Below are 21,736 nucleotides of genomic sequence, written 5' to 3'. Positions count from 1 at the left end.
GCTTCTGCTCTCCTTTAGCTTGGTCCTTCTTCAGCCTCGAAGCCTGACATAAGAAAATGGGGAGGCCTTGCAGTCAGCTTGCATCACTTTTTCTTCTACCTCCTTTCAACTCCACAGGGTTGCCTTTGTCTCTGTCTGGGTCGGGGGATGGGAAATGAGTGAGGAGAGAGAAGGAGCTCTTTTTTTCAGTTGGGTCCTTTTGGTTTCTTCCAAGATTTCCACGTGGAAACATCCAACTGTTGCTTTCTTGATGTTTGTAAATTCTGTCCCTCATTTAGCATTTGCTTCCAAGGATACACCTTCAGCCACGTGGCGCTGAGGTTACTTGAGAGAGCCTCTCAGGCAAGGCCTCTAAGAGCTCCAGAAGGGCTGGTTTCTCTCCCTCCCAGCCTCCATTTCAAGTCCTGGGAAACCCTCACGCTCCCTTCAGAATGTCCTGGACTTTTTGGAAAACTGATTAGACCGTTCTTGCTCCTTGAGGATTTTAATTTCTCACGCTATCTCGTTCGATTCCTTTAGGAATTGTTGTATCCTGGGAACAAGGAATGTCCAATGTATTATCGCCCCAGGAGTGAAAATCCAAAAGAGGGGATGTATCTGCCGGTTGATCAAATGCTTGTTTTGTATGGGTAGGGAGTGAAAGACTTTTCTTGTACAACATACTCTCCACATGCTGGGATACCTTGAAGACAAAACGGTGATAGTAGTTAAGTCTAGAGAGATTCTTTCAATAACCCAGCATACTCTGCATAGCCACAGAGGGCAGAGAAGTTGAGGTAATTTCAGGTGTGGGCCATCTGTATGGTTGTGAGGGACACAGTTCTAGGACATGGGGGGCTTTTTCTTTCTCTCAGAAGCATACAGTGTTTAGTACTGTAAAACTGGATATCGAGGTAGTAGTAACTTTCAAATTCCCATTCCCGGGTCTGCTGTGGTTCATCCGCACACAGCATTATTTCACTCTGGGTTCAGTCCACCTCACCCTTTTCTGATGGTCCTACAAGAGATCCCACAGATACACCACTCCACCTTTACCAATGCCCAACCAGTAACTTCTCTGAGCCCAGGCTCCAATTCTTTAGGCAACTTCAGCATGCAGCTGGCTTTAAGTTGGCTTAGCGTGGAGACATAGATGGCCGTGTGGATCTCGAGGCCCCAGTCTTAGCCATTGGGCTCCCACAGAAACCTGACCTTCAAGGGACCCAGGAGATTTCTATGTTGTTCACAGTGTCATAGCTCAAACCCAGCTTCCTCCAATCTTAATAATATCTGGGCTCTCAAATTCCAGTAACTTTTTTCCTCTCCTATTCCTTTCCTCATATGCCCTGCTCAGGTCCACCTTCTAAGTTTTTTTTTGTCTTCTGGGTGGGTTTCCTTCTTCATAGTAGGCTCACTGTAATGAAATTTTGCCCCTGCTTCCCATTTTGGAGATTGAACCTTGTTATCATATCCACTGATGAACTCGTGCCCGCTCACCTCCTGGGTCTTCCAGATGTTACCTGGAACCTTCCAATTCTGCTGCTTTAATTGGACCCCTGGAAATTCTCAATCCCAAGGACTCTACAACTATCTGTTTGGTGGAATGTCTGGCATCGGCCAGAACTTCTTCCAACAGAAGCTGTGGGAGCCCTGTCCTATTGTACACGCAGATGGAGTCTGGACATAAAAGCTCTGCTGGGCTCCCTGGAAGCACTTATACATGTCAAGCAGGAGCACGAGAAATGACTACAGCCTTGTGAAAATGATTTGGGGGTTAATGCTAGTAGCAAGTGAGGAGAAGATTAAGACCTCATTGTAAGGACAAAAGAAAGAAAGAAAGAAAGAAAGAAAGAAAGAAAGAAAGAAAGAAAGACAGCCAAAGTGATAAATTAAAGCCAAAGAAGATCAGATTGGAGAAAAAAAACCATGCAGTGTCATTATAAAGTATGCCAAGAGATACAGTATACTCATTATCAAGAAAAATTATTTAAAAGTAAATACCAGGGTGCCTCAGTCCATTAAGCAAGCACCTGAATTTGGCTCAGGTCATGATCTCAGAGTCCTGGGATCAAACCCCCCTTTGGGCTCCCACTCAGTGGGGAGTCTTGTCCCTCTGCCTCTGCCTCCATCTCTGCTTGTTCTCTTACTGGCTCCTTCTCAAATAAATAAAATCTTTTTTAAAAAGTGAATACCATATTGTACCAATGTTAATTTCTTGCTTTTGACAAATGTGCCACATTTAGAAGTTAACATTAAGAAGAGCTAGGTGAACTCTCTGTACCATCTTTGCAACTTTTCTGTATCTAAAATTATTCCAAAATAAGAAGTCCTCAACGGCATACCAATGGAAGCACGAAAGTATTTACATTGGAAATTAAGAACTTCCTTACTCTAATTTTTTAGGCAGATAAAAATGGTTTTGGAAGGCTATTTTGAAACCTCGTTGTTCTTTGCGTAAACATGCATTGTAGAATGGTGCAGTCCCATGTAAATTCTGGGAAGCACCAGTTGATGCTTCTTGGTTTCACTTTTAGGAAACTCACTCTTTCAGTAAATAATTTTGACCTATTACAGGTCTTGCATATTCTAAGGATACATCAGTCAACAAAACAGATAAAGATCCATGCTCTTGTGGAGCTTACATTCCAGTGGGGATGTAACAATAAACGTGACTATAATGACTGAGTTCTATTGTATGATTGATAGGTGCTGTGGGGAATAAAAGAAGAGCAGCAAAGAGATAGTAGTAGTAATTAGGGGGGCTGGGCTGGGCACAATTTTAGATGGGGTGATCATAGCAAGCTTCATTAAGCAGGTATCGTGGAGGAAAAGTGAAGGAGATGAAGGAGCAAAGCATGAAGATGTCAGGGGAAGAGCATCCCAGGCAGAGGGAACGGCCTAAGGTAGAGCATGCCAACATTTTTAAGAGGCATCTAGAGGCAAGTGTCAAAAACAGCGACTGGGGGGATGGGGTGGGGATGAGGAGCAGGAGGGTAGGCAAGGACAAGATGAGGTCAGGAAGTTAAAGATAGTGGTAGGTAGAGAGAAGCAAAAATAATATAGACCTTTGGCTCTTACTCTGAAGGAAACAGGAAGCTATTGCAGATTTGGGGAGAAGGTGACATGATCTGTCTTATGTATTAGAAGGATCAGCCTTAACTGTTTTGTGAATAGGTGCTGCGAGGGCAATGGCGGAGCACAGAGAGACCAGTTAGAAGGCTAAAGCAGTAATCCCATGAGAGATAAGGGTGCGTTAGTCCCAGATGAAGCCGTGGAGATGGCAAGAAGTGGCGAACTAAAGCTGGCTTGGTCGGGTCTCAAGAGCCAGTTGAGAAACTTTTTGGAAGTTTGCAAGCCAGTTGTTAAACGTGCATCTTTAAAAATTAAATTATATAAACTTTCAATTATATGCATTTTATTGAAAACTCGAGTAATAAATACTCAAAAACTCATCACTTCTTAATTGTTTTTACCGAATTATTTTACTATTATTTATTATTATTATTACTTTTAGGGACAGAGGGAGAATGCACCACACACACAAGCAGGGGGAAGGGTAGAGGGAGAAAGGGAGAGAGAGAATCTTAAGCAAGCTCCAACACGTAGAGCCCAACGTGGGGTTCGATCTCATGACCCCTGAGATCATGACCTGACAAGAGTCAGACACTTAACCGATTGAGCCGCCCTGGGTGCCCCATACTGTTATTTATCATTATCTTTGCTGCTGAGATCATTTATGTCTATCCAAATAGTGAAAATACTCTCAGATGGGGTACTGCTGTGCATCTCGTCCCAATTCTGTATTCAGTGACATTACATTAGGAGTTTGTCGGTCATACTGGGAGTATCTATATTCTCAGAAATAAAATGCCACAGATTAATGCCACAGAAATTAAATGCCACATATCAGAGTTCATTTTAAAGAGAACTAGTTGTTAAGCACTTACCAGCACACCACTGCTTTGTGCCTTCCTAATTATCGCTAGGAATGTGTACCACCACCCACCCCATCCAAAACTTTCAGGTTCCCTCATTTCTATCATGTCCCCACCCACAGAGGCAATGCTTCCTAAAGAGGTTAAATAGGTATCATGCGTATTACACCAGGAGAAAGATAACATATTTCTCTTAAGCCTCATACTATTACTGCGTATTTAGTTACGAGAACCCACCATACCTGCGATTGGATCTTTAGTGCTGGCCCTAGCTTTAATCCCAGAGTGCTTCGAAGATGCTCCTCTGTGAGTAATGGCAAGGTTTCTCCATCAATTGCATGATCTTTAAATACCTTATGAAACACAAAAGGTGTTAACTTTTTCTGTACGTCTTTAAAGAAAATTCTTGTGTTATATATAGGCATTTTAGTTTTGGAGGCAACATGAAGATTGCTTGAGGATGACACAAAATGTTATAAAATTTCTCATTTGCAGTTATTTTCTCTTCTGTGCTCCAGTAGCAAGTTGCCTGTGTTGTTTAATTACTCTTAGAGTACCTTGTAATTATGTTTATGGATCTCAATTCCAACCTGGAGTAGGTATTATTTGAGGGTGGGGTCATGTCTTACTTCCCAGTGGCCCTGTAATGCTGTGGCTGGCACTTAGTAGATGTGCAATAAATGTTCCTGGACCAATCAAAGAATGGACAAATAGAGTAAAGGGTTGTAGGTAAAAACCATGGCGGACAAATTGCACCTCTCACATTGACAGGTACAGCCTCTGTCCACTGCCTTGGATGAATGGTAAGGTAGGGGGAGAGGTAATGCAGGTGAGAGCTGTCATGCTGGGCCTTTCCAGGGGCCCTGTCTGTTCTGATGGTGTAGTGGCTGCCACCACGCCTTCCTTTCTTCCAGAAACTAGGAAGGCTGCTGGTAGACAAAGATGGCAGATAAAGAGATGAATAAAAAATCTGGGCAGATTGGTAGTACTGTAATTTCATGATCTCCACCTTCAACCTGCCTGGCAGTCCTTTATTTACTGATGAGCGCTCTCTTTTTTTCTATTTTCAAGCTTTCTTTACACTCTTCAAACTTAAGACCTTACAGCATCCTCCCTCATTTTCAGCAGATCATATAACTTCTTAACTGAAAAAAAAAAAAAAGAAAGAAAAATAGAAAGAAAGAAACAAAAAGGAAAGGACTTCTTCTAATTCTGCCCAGCAGCCTAACGACAGTCCTATCCTCCTCTGGGCTGATGGAGTGGAAGAGGGTCTTTCCATGTGTGAAGACAGTCTCCTCGGGTATGCTGTGGGTCCTCACCCTCCCACCTCAGCGGATAATCTTCCCCGTCTCAGACTCAGTCTCCCCTCTTCGGCTGGCTTCTTCCCATCGGCATTTACACAAGTCTCCATCACCGAGCAAACAACAGTAAAGCACCTACACAAACGCTACCTCGCTCCGACTCTAAATGCTGCTCCATATCTCTCATCCCCTTCCCAGCCCAATTTCTCAAGAGTTTTGATCCTCCCTGCCTCAATGGTCTTACTTCCCAGGCATTCTTTAGTCTCAAAGAGTCTGACTTCCACCCTCACTAGTCCCTTAAACCTGTCCCCACTCTGGGTCCCTGGTGACTCTGCTGTTACCAAATGCATGGATATTCCTTGTGCTTCTGGCTGCATTTGACATTGTTGACTAAGTTTTCATGACAAATACTCTTCCCTTGCCTTTGTGAGGCATCTCCCTCCGGGGTACTCCTTGCCTTTCCTTCCAGTCACTTCTGTGGTTACCATTTCTTTATCCATCCTCACGTGTTAGGGTTCCTGAGGCTTCTGTCTCAGGTCCTCTTTGTTTTCCTAATTAATCTCAATCTTTTGACTTCCATGAATGTCTCTCTCTGAGCAAGGCTCCCCAGTGTATATCTTAAATGTAGAAGCTGAACCATGCTAATTCTGTTTTTTTAGATAGTCTTTTCTCTCTCTCTCTCTCTCTTTTTTTTTTTTAAGATTTTATTTATTTGAGAGAGAGACTGTAAGAGCACATGAGCGGTGGGGGTAGGGGGGCAACAGTGGTGGGAGGAGCAGAGGAGAGAGACAAACAGACTCCCTGGGGCCTTATCCAATCCCAGGACCCTGAGATCATGACCTGGGCCGAAGCCAGACTGAGCCACCCAGGCCCCCTAGATAGTGTTTTTATCTACTGGACCCACTGGTGATACCCTGGATCTAGTGCTTCCCCACTAGTCTTGCCACCGTCGATCTATTTTCATAAAAGCAACCTACATGACTTTTCTGAAATATAAAGCTAAGCATGCCACCTGTGCCAAAAACCTCAACTGCCCCCAGGATAAAGTCACAGTCCCTCACTGGGTCTCCATGGCTCTTTGTGACTTGGCCCCTTTCCCAAGTCCAGCCTCCTGTCTTGCCATTCTCACCTGTCCCACCTTGGTTCTGGCCCTCTCTGTGCTTCCAGGAACTACTCTAGAAATCCCAGCTCTGCTAAATTCTTTCTGGTTCCTGGTCTTTACCTGGAAAATCCTCCTTTGCCTTTCTTCTACCTCACTGCCCACCTCAGCTGGTAAACTCACTATCAGATGCCTTTCTCTTTGGGAAGTTGTCTGTTCCCACCATGCTCCATACCCGTCCTCTCATAGCACCTTCACACTGATGTGGACCTCCTTACTAGTGTCCTTTTGCACAAGCAGTTCAGTGAGAAGGGGAACCACACCTGTCTTATTTCCACTATGCTTTCCATGCCTCGGAAGGCATGCCTCAGGACTGGCTGAAAAAAAAAAAAAAAAAAAACCTTTTGGGTAGCTTCTGTAGTAGAAAATGTGTGTTCTACTAGATTGTGCTTATTTACAAACTAAGCTTACTAAGTAGTTATTTCTCTTTCCACTTTAATTAAGAAACCATAGAATGGCTAATATGAATGAACTTATCTTAGGCTGAAGCAAAAAAAGTTGATAGCTTGGGTTAGTCTTATAGCCTCATCTTGGGGAAATGTGTGATTTCTTTTAAGTTTTTTGAAGCATTGAGAATAACTTAAGGATCCCTTTTACCACCTTTGACAATTCCTAGGGGCCCACGTAGCTTTGACTGTAAACCATATGGTCCAATATCTTCACTGTAGAGTAATTATGGTGTTAAGAGCTCGATGTGTAGTCACGTACACATTTTTCAAGCGTTCACTCTTTTAGCCACTGTGGTGCTCAGTTTTATTCAGCTGTGAAATAGGGTTAATATCTTCTTGGCAGAATTAGGGTATAGACTAAATTTGCAAAGATAATCTAAGTGATGTGCCTGGTACTGTGCCTGGTACAGTGCCTGGCACAGAGTCCATGCTCAGCAAAGAGTAGGCATTATTAGAATAGTGAGACAGCCAATGTAGACAAGGTTAAGTGAGTTGCCAAGAACCAGAACTTCCCAGTTAGAGAACTTGTGAGATAACATGTGGCTTCTCTTTCCAATCCAGGATTTTCCTGCTTAATTCATTCCACTGCCATCCAGAACAAGGAATGCTGGCAAAAATAGTTAAATATATTAACAGTGGGAGATTTTGACCCATTTCTCTTTCCTTTGTAGGGATTCCAGTGAGCAGGGAAGGGATACATTTTCGAACAAAGACAGGTTGGCAGCCGTAGTCAGTGAACCTGGCCCCAAGGCAAAGTCGCAGAACATTCCAGAGTCGCTCAGATGTCTCTCCCACCTCATTCTCGGGATAGCAGTTTAGGCCAAGAGCACCAAAAAAATGTACACATAATTTTAGTAATTTCAGTTATTTTTAGAGAGAGAATATTTTATCTGTTGAGTTACTTAGAACAAGCAAGATGTGTTGCAGGGTCTCCTGGATGTTCCTGAACAACCGAGCTACCAACCCTCTCTTTACATCTATTTAAAAGAATTCATTTGCATAGGAGCTTCGAGTTTTAGTTGTGGTTCTTTTTTTCTAGATTTATTTTTATACCTATAGGAGGCAGGTGGTGGGAGGTTGTGAGTAGCCACCTAAGGCAGAAATGGGAAAGAAGAGGACAGGGTGGGGGTCGGGGGAGGACAGTGGGTGTAACCTGGGCTAGTCCCAGGCTGTGACATTAGACAAGGGTTGTAATGACAGCTGTGCCTGAGCTGTGCTGCTTCAAAGCTGGTTGCACTTTGTCACGTCCAGGGAGATTCTCTCCTTTTCTGCACGCAGTACTGTCACTGAGCTCGGCAGGGTCGTGCCCAGCAGGGCAGTGGCCTCCTTGCAGCTGATTTCACCAGCAGTCCCAGGGAAGGAATAGACTAATGAGGAAGCAAGAGCAGAACCTGATCCTAACCACATTTGAGAAACACCTAGAAATAATTGTACCGCTTCTTGGGGTGGGGAAAGGAGCACTGACATCCTGTTGTTGAGAGATAATGAGTCAGCAAAGTTTGGGGTATTCCTTTTTATGTGACTTCTATGTACCCACAAGACAATGTTTGGGATGATAAAGTATGAAATGCATGTGGCATCATTTGTTACAAGAGCAGTTATTATAAACAGCACCTCAATGCCTGTGGATCACTGGCTGATCAAGAATGATGAGAGTTCAAATAGATTCAGTTCACCAGAAGCCAGCTATCACATGCCCATTACACACAGGGTTGCTTATTTCTGGCTGTTATCAAAATTTGGTAACTTCGCTTGTACCAATGGTTGATGTAGCACTTGATAAGTGGAATAGATAAATTTAAAAAGTGATTGCCCCATGGTTAATGACTAATAATGAAACAATAATGTTATACTTGTTGACCAGGAGAGAACAGGACAAAAATTTTTATCACGACAACGTGGGTGACTTGAAGAATACAACGTGCCTCATAAGTAACCCAAGGTTCTGTTCTCTTGAGGAGCCTCTAATTGAATGATGAAATTAATGTTTATCAGGTACTTATGAGATGCCAGGCCCTCTTTATAGCTTACAATAATCCTTTGAGAATATATTATAGAATTATCCCCATTTTACAGATGAAAAGCTATGTACCAAGAAGACAGGCAACTTGTCCTAGGTCACATGTCCAGAAAACAGAAAAGCCAGGATTTGAACTTGTACTTTCTGGTTTCATAAGTCATACTTTAATGACTATTCTATTCAACTCTTCCATAAGTCCCATAAACAGAAGAGAAAGAAAGAAAGAAAAGAAAGAAAGAAAGAAAGAAAGAAAGAAAGAAAGAAAGAAAGAAAATGTAGAAGAATTAACAGCATCAGACTGAAATAAAAAATGAGCACAAAACTAAGATCTGAAAAAAGTTATTTCTAACATCAGTTAATTCTGTTAAATGATAATGTCCTTTCCTTGCTTTCTTTAATATATAAGCCAAGGAAAATGATACCAGATTTACTTGGCAAATTGTTATTTAAAATTGTGTTAGTTAATCACTTCTGGGACACCTGCGTGGCTCAGTCAGTTAAGTGGCTGCCTTTGGCTCAGGTCATGATCCCAGGGTCCTGGGATGGAGCCCCTTGTGGAGCTCCCTGCTCAGTGGGGAGTCTGCTTCTCCCCCTCCCTCTGCTGTTCCCCCTGGCTCCTGTTTGCTCTCCAGCCCCTTATTTCAAATAAATAAATAAAATCTTTAAAAAAAATCACTTGAGGGCAGCCCTGGTGACCCAGCGGTTTAGCGCTGCCTTCAGCCCGGGGCATGACCCTGGAGACCTGGGATCAAGTCCCATGTCAGGCTCCCTGCATGGAGCCTGCTTCTCCCTCTGCCAGTGTCTCTGCCTCTCTTTCTCTCTGGGTCTCTCATAAATGAATAAAATCTTTTAAAAAATCACTTGAAAAAATAAACTTTATATATGAAAATATAGCACTGACATAAACTTTAAGAACGGGCCAACCCATTTTCCCATCTGAGTGAAACTAGTGTTCTTTCCAACTGTCCTGATAGTTCATTATAACTCAAAAAATAGTATTTTATCTACCAGATTGAATTATATGTGTGTATGCACTTTTGTATGTTACCCCAGCATATAGAATTTTAAAATAATTTCTTATTTTTCAGATCTATTGTCTTGTTATCCTTTTTAGAATGAAGAACATATTTCAATTACCTGTTACAATAGCCTAAAACTTCTGGTACAGAAGTATGGTATCCCCAAAATGTTTGTTATATGGATGACTAGGGAATGTAGTAAACATTTCTTGCTGTTTTTGGAGGTTTGGCCATGGAATTTCCTAATTTGAGGTAAATTCTAGGAGTCTTGATGGAACAGAAACTAAAGCCAGACATGGCTTCCCTAGCCTACCCTGCAGTTAGGGTATTGGGACATGACAACCAACCACAGGCTCCTGTCCCTACTCAGCTGATGACATACAAAGGGGTAGCTTATTAGGAATCCTATCTCAGAGAAAAATGCAAATTTGACAGAAGTCATCAGGAAGGAAATATATTTCAAAGTGTCTTACTTTCATGAAGATACTTAAATGTTATGTCACCTGAGCATAGTCTGAACAACCTGGAAGGCCACTGATGAAGTTGTGCACGTCATTCACAGTCCATTTCTGAATATCTTCATCCAAAGACAGATTTTCCCCAATTGTAACCAGTGGGTGTGCTCCTTTAAAAATGGAAAGGAAGTTATTTGGTGGTATAAAATTTCCAGGGAAACAGGAGAAGTTTATGTATAGTTACACATATGTATGTAACTATACATGACAATTTTATGTATAGTTACATTAATTTCCTCATATTCTATAACCACAGAGGGTCCTTTTAGATCCCTTTAGATCTACGTGTAAACTCCTTAAAAGGTACTGAAAGACATTTTCTTAAAAGTTCAGCAATCTCTTTTCTTTTGTTCCTCTAAAGGATCTTTGACAGCGGGATCCCTGGGTGGCGCAGCGGTTTAGCGCCTGCCTTTGGCCCAGGGCGCGATCCTGGAGACGCGGGATCGAATCCCACGTCGGGCTCCCGGTGCATGGAGCCTGCTTCTCCCTCTGCCTATGTCTCTGCTTCTCTCTCTGTGTGTGTGTGACTATCATAAATAAATAAAAAATTTAAAAAAAAAAAAAGGATCTTTGACAGCATTCTCATGAATAAATGAAGTTCCCAACTGCTCTGCTTCTCTCTGATGAAGAGACATGGCCTGTGGATTTCTTCTCCAGATGAACACTATAGTGTTCTAGGGTGTTATGTGATTCATTGCGCTGTCTAGGTGATGCAAGAATTTAGCTACCTATTCATTAAAAATGGCAAGGGAAGCAGTTGGTTTGATGACTAGAACCCCCTCCCCTCAAATCTCTGTGTTTTAAAATATTTTTATCTAAAAAAGTTTTAGAAAAATATTCAGGGTGTTTGGTGGGGGGGGAGTAGTGTGCTAATGCTTTTAGGTAAGAAGGTATTGCAACACTAATGGGCATTGAAAGTTAATGTTTCTGTTTACTTGTCTACAGTTTTCTACACTTACATATAGGGGAGATTAGAATTGATACTTTAAAGCAAGAAGCCCCTCTATTTTGTGTTGAAGAAATTAACAGCTAATTAAATTAAAATTTTGGTCCAAAATTCTGATAGGTTTTGCCATCTTTCCTCATTCTTGCCTTCCTAGCTTTGGCTGAAAATTCTCTATATAGCAACATATGAAGGGAGACGAGTGTCACTAATATGGCTTTATTGGAACTAATATCATAAAGTGACTTCAAAAGGACATAGTTCTAAATAGGATTAAGAAAAAGAATGAAAGGAAACATGATGGGTATAGTGCATTATGGAATTACTTAAGGACTTGGTGACCAGTGGCTCATTAGGATCTGCCACTGGCCCCTGACACCCACCTGGCAGAGCTGGTCGAGGAACTGGAGGGCAAACATCATTCTTTTCCCCACAGGCTGCAAAGCCCTGCTCTGAAGGCTTCTCATTCGCACCATCCCAGGAGGCCTTTGCTTCTAGAGGAGCACCATGAGCTCCCCAAGGTTTTCTGTGGGTGGGCTCAAGCTCCCCACAGGGGTTGGCCAGAGCTGTAGTTGGCTTTTCATTGGTTTCACTTGACTTCTGGTTGTTGAGAGCTTCGGTCTCTGGTTCCTTTGCATATTCATCCTCTTCATAGGGCATCACATGAGTCTGAGCTAAGAGTTTTTCTTCTCCTTGACTTTTGGAGCTCTCAATATCATTGTCTAGAACTTTCTGATTCCCTGTACTTCTCCTAAGACGACGACATTTCTGACCCCAGCTCTCGAGAAAATGTGGACCAGTCGCCACTAAAGTGGGGTTTCCCTGAAGATTTCTCAGGGTGCTTCTGTGGAAATGCAGGTCAATAGCAGGGAGCATGCTCCTACCATGGTAGGTAGCTGGGCCAGGTGGGATACTGGAGCCATAGAGGAATGGTATCCCTAGGCCTGCTAGTCCCTTGGGATTCACTTTTTCTATTCTCCTTTGTTGGTAAATGGCATGCATTTCCATTTCCATCCTAAAAACAGAACAATATATTTTATACACCCCAAGAAAACCATTAGAAATATAATCTTAATGGTCCTCTGCCTTCCCTGAGATGGAATCTTTGCTTTTCCTGAGTCTTCCCACCACTTATCTGAAGTTTGTTCAGTGAAAACATGAATTCTCCCCAAAATTCACTGGGAAGGAGAGTTTGGAATAAAGATCTGAGGGTGAAAGTTTTTGCTGAATCTCTCAATGGAAGTGCAAGGCCAGTTTTTAAAGCATTGCCTCTAACGGGCCTGGCAAATTTAGCAGGAATGGAGATAACATGGCATAGGGGAGCTTCTTGCCAGAGATTAATCCTCAAACTAAAGTTCTGGGAAGAGATTTTTAAACCCTGTGGTATAATCTTAGTGGGTCTCAAAAAAAGGCAGTAAGCCAATGCAAGTCGCAACTGTTACAAATCAATGCAACTGGTAGGGGTTGTGCGGGAGGACTTGTTGGGGGGTTTACTTACTTTTACTTTGCTTATTAGTTATCACCTGGACCCATTAGGGTTCAGTGATGAGAATGCTGATAATGCCTTATCAGTGCCTTGATAATGCCTTTCAGTGATGAGAAAACTGAGGACAGGGTCATGTCCTATCATGATTGCTGTCTTTTCTTTCTAGCTGCTACAGCTAAAGGCCACTGTCTGGGCCACTGACATGAGGTTGTCTGGGCTCTGCTTGCAGAGTCTGAAGTGGAGTTGGCTAACTTGGCTCCTATATTTGGGCAGAATTGAAGTCATTTTTTAAAAAGGTTTTATTTATTCCTAAGAGACACACAGAAGGCAGAGACATAGGCAGAGGGAGAAGCAGGCTCCCTTGGAGAGTCTGCTGTGGGACTCAATCCCAGGACCTTGGGATCACAACCTGATCCAAAGGCAGATGCTCAGCCACTGAGTCACCCAGGTGTCCCCACAATTGAAGTCATTTAAAACAGAGATGCCAATATGCATTTCAGAGACATCACAACTAGGCATTTTAATTGTGAGACATTGTTAAACTATTACGATATACAGGCCAAGCTTCACTATGTGATTTCTAATTTTGCTTTTATCTTTAACCAACCTGAATGTGTTTGTATATATTTCTTTGTATATTTGTATATATTCCTGAAATACTTTTTGTATGTAACCAGATACCTATCAAATATATATAATATGCATATAATTAGGGTATATATGTATATATACAAATACAATATGCAAATATAATGAATGAATATAACAAATGAACAAGTGAATATAACAAGTGTGTATATAAAAAGTATCTCTATCATCTATCTATCTAAAACAAAGGAATAAACAAACAAATGAGTGAATAGAAAATAAATAAAACAACACTGCTATTGCTATGTTACCTGGCAGTATGCTGCCTTTGAATCATTTCATTCCTTCTGGCCATTGCCTTTATGGATTCAGGTGGTAAAATGCCCCAACCTTAAAAAAGAAAACCATCATCTCATCCCACAAACAAATTAACAATGTCTATTTTAAAATATTACAATAAAATAGAATGAAATGAAACAGCATCTACAAAAATTCACCAGTAGAGCACAGTGTTGGAAACAGTATCAGATAATTGTTATTCAACAACATCTTAGGGTCACTTTGGTGATGAAATAATAAACATTAGATAATTTTTTTTTCTCTAAGTATGAGTCTCATGATTGGTGGCATTTTCCTGCCATACTTCGAAAGGAAAAAGATGAAATGAGCTGTGAATGTCTTCCTTTCTAGCTTTTGAAGTAAAAATGAATAATAATAATTTTTTTGCTATAATAATTGACCTTAAAAAAAAAAGTAACTAAGTGTTTCTTATGCACCAAAACCCCTGGATAAATTCAATGACTCAATGGGTAAAGGTCTCTATGTGGACTTTTTGGTGTATATGAGGAAGATACTTTTTCCAAAATGCTTTCAATGGAGTTGGGTAGAAATGATTCTTTCTGTCAGTCTTCTAAAGTGTCTTGAAATAACAGAATCACAGATTTCAAGGCTCTCTTCTTGCCTGGTAATTTTATGTTCTATTGACTTTTTCTTTCTCTGTACTCCTAATGCACTTAGAGTCTATATTGATGTTTTTCAAACCATCCATGATAAAGGACCTTTTTTTTTTCTATTAAAATTTCCACCCATCATGGACCAATACTTTTTTAAAATACAAGAAAATGAACTTTTATAAAACTGAAATGAAAACAAGGACAAATACAAGTACAATGTCAAAAAAAATTATTAGGTCAATAGACATAGAATTACCCTGTCACATTACTGCAAAAGTGTATTTACGCATTTATTCTCAGGGCCTCTTCACAGACCAGCCCAGATCTATAGAACACACCTTAACAAAACAGACACGCAAATTTTACTTACTATATGTGGTTTTGTTCACTGATAGTTTTACATGTGAAAATCTGTTCTCCCTAACAAGGGGGTCAGCATCATGAGAGCTAGAACTGCTTTTTGTACTAAGCTAGAAGAGCTCATTTAACTCCTATTAATAACCTGTCTTGAAATAAATCAACTATATATTTTTTAAGGAGATTATTTGTCATTTGTAAAATTCAGAGATTAAATGAGGGGACCTCTAAAATCCTCCTAACCCTAAAGTTCTATATTTTGGGATGCCTGGGTGGCTGAGCATCTGCCTTTGGCTCAGGTCTGATCCCGGGATTCTGGAATTGAGTCCTGCATCAGGCTCCCCATGGAGAGCCTGCTTCTCCCTCTGCCTATGTCTCTGCCTCTCTCTGTCTCTGTCTCTCATGAATAAATAAATTAAATCTTTTAAAAATTAAAAAAATAAAGTTCTACATTTTTATAATTCAGTGGATTCAGAAATACTCTTCTTTAGAGAGCTAATATGCATAAAACTTTCAACCCATGAGGTATTGCCAAAGGATGCAGAGAAAGTTCTCTTGAGAAGTCCAATATAGAGCGCATAGTTCTAATTACCTGGATTTTAGGACCCTCTGAAGTCTGGAATCATCAGACCTATTCCAGGTTTCCTTCCCTTTCCCAAATAGACGACATCAAATGTAGTGCTATTCCAGCTGTAATAATCTGCTCTCTACCTAACATCCAATTTTTGAAATAGATTTCTGTTTTAGTTTCTATCTTGCTAACTTACTTAGTAGCTCAGCTTCTGTAGGACCGAGGCCCTCCTTTACCCTTGCCTACCCTCCTCCACATTAGCTTTGAGGCAGGAGACCTGACCAACGTCCCTGAGACAGGTGGTCAACTTGCTTGCTTATACCCAAATATTGGCAGCTTCTGGGTTTTCTTTATCACTAAGACAGGCTCTATGAGTCAGCAATGAAACTATTTCACTGCTCTATTTATGTGTTGCCTGTTACCATGGGCTATAGATTTCCTGGGTTCTTGCTGCCAGATGGGGCTTTTATCTGAGATCAGCTGTTAGGACAGACTTTTTGGTCCTTGGATGTGTCTAGTTTCATATCTGGCTCTGGCTTGTAAACCCAATCCCAATGAGGCGGATCCATACACAACATGCTCAAATCCAGGCAGGCTGGTGTCTTCACTGGTCCTGGCACCAATCATATTTCTTCTTGTGTCAAGCTTTTCACTCACGTTGTTCTTATCTATTGAGAGTTGTTGGAATTAGAGAGGAGGGATGAACAGAAACTCACGAATATTGCTTTGGGGAGATAAGATACTCAGTTTGATTTTCAATATCATGAGGAAATTCTCACTTCCTAATCTCTCTCGAGCCCCTATCCAGTCATGTTTTCACTGATAACACTTTACTGAGTGCTCTTATCAAGATCACCAATGAGCTCCACTTCACTAAATCTAATCAGATATTCTTAGTTTTCATCTATTTGATCTTTGAACGGCATACTTGACACAGATGCTCTCTCTCTCTTGCTCTCTCGCTCTCTTTACAACTTTTTCTCTTGCCTTTAAGGCCACCAGGCTCTTCTGGGTTTTCTCTCACCCATATGTTTCTCCTCCTGTTTCTCCCTTGCTTGTTCCTTCTCATTTTTGGATATTGTTGATATGTCCTAGGGATCATCGTTTTAACCTACACTCACCCTATGGGCAATCTCATCTAGCATCATCTATGCTGATGATTTCCAAAATTATATCTCCAGGTTGCCTCCAGAAGTCCTCTCTGGGCTTTAGCTGACTTCCTGATTATCTGTTAGGTACCTCAAACATAGGAGCAAAAGTGTGCCTATGACATCTCTCCTCCCCAAGAACACTGTTCTTCTCACACTCAACAGTGAACAGCAACTCTATCTTTCCTATTGTTCAGAGCAAAATTTTTGCTATCTCCTTTTATTGTGTCAGTAAACCTGTTATTTCTACTTTCAAAATAATTACAGAATCCAACCATTTGTTACTGTTGAACTGTCACCACCCAGGGTTAACCCATCATAATCTTTTGGCTATTCTTTCTTAAAATATTTTATTTATTTATTCATGAGAGACCCAGAAAGTGAGGCAGAGAAATAGGCAGAAGGAGAAGCAGGCTCCCTGCAGGGAGCCCGATGTGGGACTCAATCCCAGGACCCCAGGATCACGCCCTGAGCCAAAGGCAGGTGCTCAACCACCAGGCTTTCCTCTTTTGGCTATTCTAATAGTCCATTAACTCCCATCAGTTTATCCTCAGAACTTTGATCCTAGCAAGTTTGTCCCAGACATAGCAGCCAGGGTGATCCTGGTAAAATATAAGTCAGACCATGTGGCTCCTTTGTTTGAACTCCTCAAAAGCTTCGCCTCCTACTCAGAATAAAAGGCAAGCCCCCGCTAAGACCTGTCATGCCATAGACAAGCAGCCCCAAGTCCCTTTAACTCTGGTCTCATCTCCTCTTGACCTCATTAGTTTCTCACATATAAGACAGTAATGTTGCAACCTTTCGTGTTATTCATCAGAAAATTGATGGTTGGGGGAGTTAAGCACCTGATGCTCAGTCACACAGTGGTGGAACCATTATTTAAATCTATGTACCAAGTGCAGAACCTATGGCATAACCGCTGCACAGTTCTGTTGCCAAAACTTAGCAGTAAATTTGATGGCACGATGGCAAGCTTAAAGCAGCCATCCAGTTCACGGTGGTTCCACAGATGGGAGCCATCTATCGCTCATACCTGAGTAGACACGATTGGACAGCATGTTCGGCATGTTTGCATTTGGTAGAACAGAAGGTCCAAATTGAGAAGGAGCATAAAACTGTCTTGGGTCAGTAGGAGCTATGGTAGAAGGCAATAAGTCTCTAGGGAAAAAAAGAAAGTGGATAAAGTGAGGATGAAATAGTACAAATTTCCCATTACATAGGCAATGAGATTTTTTAATTGCCAGATTGAAGTGCAAAAATACTGCAGCCTCTATTGGTTTAAGTAGAAATATGGTAAGAAAGATCTACTAAGGAAGGATTGACCCAGCTGATGACACAACAGAAAACACAAGAAAAAAAAGTCTTAGGAATGTTTAGAAAAAAGATCTATCCAAATCAATACTGCTCTCTGATTTCCCATGACCAACATACCGTTCTGACCACAATACTCTTTTCTCATGTAATGGACATACTTTGGCTTGCGTTTTGCCATCTGACATCAGTGTTTGACTCCCTGGGTGACAGTTTATTTATTCTGCCAAACTTCAGTGGTCTCAAGAAGTCCAAATTTATTGTTCATGCTCCACACACAACTATAAATAATGAATATTACTTTCTTCTCATAATGTCAAAATACTTGAAAGGAGGAAAAATAAGAAACTGCCAGAGTGTACCTCCTAAGCATTGATAATGTCACTTTTATTGAAAAGGAAGAATTATTCTATCATGGGAAATTCAGGGCAGTCAGTTGTTCTGGATGAGTTGTGTTCCTCCCAAATTCATGTGTTGAAGTCTGAACTCCCAACATGATTATATTTGGAGATAGGGCCTTTTAAGGGGGATTTAAGGGTAACTGTGGCCATAACAGTGGAGCACTGATCCAATAGGACATATACAGAGAAAAAGGCCAGGTGAAGGCACAGTATTGAGGCAGCTGTCTGTGAGCCAAGGAGAAAGACCTCACCACAAATCAACCCTGCTGACTCCATGATCTAGGACTTTTCAGCCTCCAGAACTATGAGGAATCAAATTCTGTTGTTTAAACCATGTAGCCTGTGGTATTTTGTTAGGGCAGCCTTCCCAGATTCCATCAATGTTTGTACCTACATGATGCCTGTCACATGGTAAGTGCTTGTTTGCTGTGTGTTGAGTGACTATATCAAGCAAGCCTCAAATGGGAAGGGACAGGAAGTGGGATGTGGGTGTGGCCAGCAGAGCATCTGGATACAAATCAGTGCACCACAGTTCACGGAAATAACATTAGACAAGAAAACAACAACTGGAGTTACCATCATTTGAAAAGTTAACGATCATCCATTTTCTCCTTTGACCGGAATAGTATATGGGAAAGAAATACCTATCCACCGTTGGAGGTTCGTATGGTGAGGGAACCAGTGGCGTTCTCTGCTGCCCTGATGCTGTCAGTAAAGGGTTCATGGCCATCATTGGATTTATCATCAATATCTCTCGCCACTGATGGAGTTCTAAAAAGAATCAGATAGGTATGTTAACAAAGAACTCTACTAAAAATAAACAAACAAACAAACAAACAAAAACCCAAAGAACTCTACTTTTTGTGGACTCTGAGTTTTTCTTGAACACAATGAATATCTTTTGTACTTACCCAACATTTGGGAAGACAGGCTATATCAACCTTGCAGTTACACAGACACCCCTCCGTTGGAAGCACCTAGATACCACTGTAGAACTTAGTGATTTATCAATTTGTCCTTGGAATTTGTTGATGAGTCCACATGAAATACCACATCACACTATAAACAATAATAAAATTAAACCAGCCTTGTAAGAGTCCAGAAATACCAACCTCCTTTCTTACAACTTATTTTGTTTTTTATATCTCCAGAGGTACAAATGCCTGTATTGTACCATATATTCAATCTTCAGAAAAATGTCCCTCTTTAATTGATAAGATTAAAGCAGAAAAGAAGGAGGAGATCTTCTTAATGGCTAATAATATGTCTAGTTAGAGTGGATACAGGATAAGACTGTGTTTAATTAAAACAAGTGAGCAAGTTATATCTGAATGTACATAAACACAAGGATTCATAACTTTCTCTGCAGAACCTAGTGATCAAAAAAAGGGACCATTGTTAAATGATAACATTTTGGGGGATCCCTGGGTGGCTCAGCAGTTTGACTCCTGCCTTCGGCCCAGGGCGTGATCCTGGAGTCCCAGGATTGAGTCCCAGGATCGAGTCCCGCGTCAGGTTCCCTGCATGGAGCCTGCTTCTCCCTCTGCCTGGGTCTCTGCCCCCCCCGCCCTGTGTCTCTCATGAATAAATTAATAAAATCTTTTAAAACAAAGTAACATTTTGCTTTCTACCATCCTGTTAATTATTCATGTCCTTTGAATGATTTTAAATACTTTTTAATATTTAGTATATATTAGTATATTTAAATATATTAGTATAGTATATATAAATATATTAGTATATTTAAATACTATTTAATCTTTAAAATTATAAAATATAGAATTTTCTTGCATTTTATGTGATGCTGGAGACAAATCCTTCCCAAAGGAGAGGTACAGAATACCCCTCCAGAGCAAGGATTGCCTAGATGTTGACCACCTCTTGTCCTCACACGTGTCACCTGAGGGAAATTCCATGGAGATTAGTCACCAAAGGCAGATGAGGACTGTCTTATTTTGGCATTCCTCCTCCCACCCCAAGCAGGCCTTAAGATAAGGGCTTGAGTGCAGATAGTGATCCCAAAAAGCCCACAGGAGGGAGTGGGGAAGTGAAATTAGGAAAGGAAAAACCACTAAAAGGTGAGTTAATGGGTGGGTTACTACTGTCGTCACCTGGGGCTCAGCCCTGCTGGGGACCCTCTAAGAAGCCTTGTGGAACATAACTCAGAATTGTCCCATTGAGGGGTGCCCGGGTGGTTCAGTCGGAGGAGTGTCTGCCTTTGACTCAAGTCATGATCCTGGAGAACCAGGATGGAGCCCCGCATTGGAGTTCCTGCTCAGCGGGGATTCTGCATCTCCCTCTATCCCTCACTCTGCTTGTTCTCTCTCTCCCTCTCTTTCTTTATCAAATAAACAAAATTTTTTTAAAAAAAATTGTCCCAATGAAAATAAAATAAAATAAAAATTTTATTGTCCCAATGAAAGACCAAGAGTTGGGTAAATAGCCATCTGGGCTATGCCTGAAGTAGCTGCAACGGACTGCTATGGTGTGGGGGGGAGCATTCAAAATGAGAAACCAAGAGGTGCAGGTGCTTGAGATCAGAAAGGACCCCCATGGTTGTAGGTGAACTCAGAAGGGGGCCAAGGGGATACGGAGTAGGGCAGCAACAGTGTCTAGTGCTGTCGAGGCAATGTGGTTACCTTCTAATGTCATTCCATTCGATAACTGGCACAAATGCCTTTCTTCTGGAGTACCAGGTTCACCAGGCAGAGGCATATTTCTATGAGGTTCTGTAGGGTCCATTGTCTGCAACAACAAAGCAGGATTATTTTTTTTTTTCACTGCTAGTCACACAGTGAAGGAAGCAAGGAACTCAAGGCTATCAGGTTGGCAGAGGTGAAGGAATGAGGCATCAGAGACGAGTCTCATCTAATTTAAATCTAATTTAAAGCCCTCTTTGGTAGTATAACTGTTCTGGATTCTTTGGTTCTTGGGTCTGGCTTTCTTTTTGCAATGCCAAGGAGATTGAATGTGATCTATAAAACTTTGTTAACACATCTGATATAATATTTTATTGCTTTTTAATCAACTCTCCAGATTTTTACCTAAAATGTAAGCTATTTCCAGTGTCTCTAGAAGTATCCTCATGCCATGAAGGTCCCTGGGAAGGATGAGTCACTGACATCTGCCACATCTGAATGTTATGGTTCTCCACTCAGCTTCTATAGTTTCTTTTCATCTCACTCTTGGTGAACAAGTGCTTTTTTACTTACCACCATCATGATTATTGGTGCTCAAATTTTCTTTAAAAAATATCATTGCCTGGTGCTATAGACTGAATTTTTATGCCCTGCCCCCCCCATTCCTATCTTGAAACCTAATCCCCAATATGATGGTATTAGGAGGTGGCTCTTTGGGAGGTGATTAGATCATGAGGGTAGACCCTTCATGAATAGAATTAGTGCCCTTAGAAAAGAGACACCAGAGAGCTCTATAGCCCCTTCTGCCATGTGAGGGTATTGCAAGAAAGTGGGCATTTGTGAACCAAGAAGTCAGTCCTCACTGGACACTGAGTCTGCTGGTGCCTTCACCTTGGATGCCCTGCCTCCAGAATTGTAAGAAGTAAATCTCTGCATTTATAAGCCACTCAAACTATGGTATT

The 21,736-nt window shown here is 41.3% G+C and overlaps 1 protein-coding gene across 1 annotated transcript; it reads right to left on the bottom strand.

Moving 5' to 3' along the window:
- Window positions 1–484: 484 nt before the first annotated feature.
- On the bottom strand, window positions 485–18,865 carry SAMD7 (sterile alpha motif domain containing 7). The gene is made up of 7 exons (XM_055307739.1): window positions 18,780–18,865; window positions 17,457–17,581; window positions 13,706–13,784; window positions 11,704–12,335; window positions 10,366–10,487; window positions 4,157–4,267; window positions 485–682 (listed from the first exon to the last, which is right to left on the bottom strand). The coding sequence occupies exons 1-7, from the start codon at window positions 18,863–18,865 to the stop codon at window positions 485–487; spliced, it is 1,353 nt and encodes a 450-aa protein (XP_055163714.1).
- Window positions 18,866–21,736: the final 2,871 nt, after the last annotated feature.

This window comes from Nyctereutes procyonoides, unplaced genomic scaffold, assembly GCF_905146905.1.
Source record: "Nyctereutes procyonoides isolate TBG_1078 unplaced genomic scaffold, NYPRO_anot_genome, whole genome shotgun sequence".
Classification (NCBI taxonomy): domain Eukaryota; kingdom Metazoa; phylum Chordata; class Mammalia; order Carnivora; family Canidae; genus Nyctereutes; species Nyctereutes procyonoides.
The sequence above is the reverse complement of the archived record's forward strand: the minus strand, read 5'-3'. Positions and strand labels throughout refer to the sequence as shown.

What these genes read in the sequence shown, in the direction of transcription:
- SAMD7 (XM_055307739.1), bottom strand. Translation starts at nt 18,865, where the DNA reads ATGGCCATGAACCCTTTACTGACAGCATCAGGGCAGCAGAGAACGCCA. An exon ending in CAAAGGCAGCATACTGCCAG is followed by an intron (nt 12,336 to 13,705) that starts GTAACATAGCAA and finishes TTCTGTTTTTAG; the next exon opens with GATGGAAATGGAAATGCATG. An exon ending in GTTGTTCAGACTATGCTCAG is followed by an intron (nt 4,268 to 10,365) that starts GTGACATAACAT and finishes GTGTTTCATAAG; the next exon opens with GTATTTAAAGATCATGCAAT.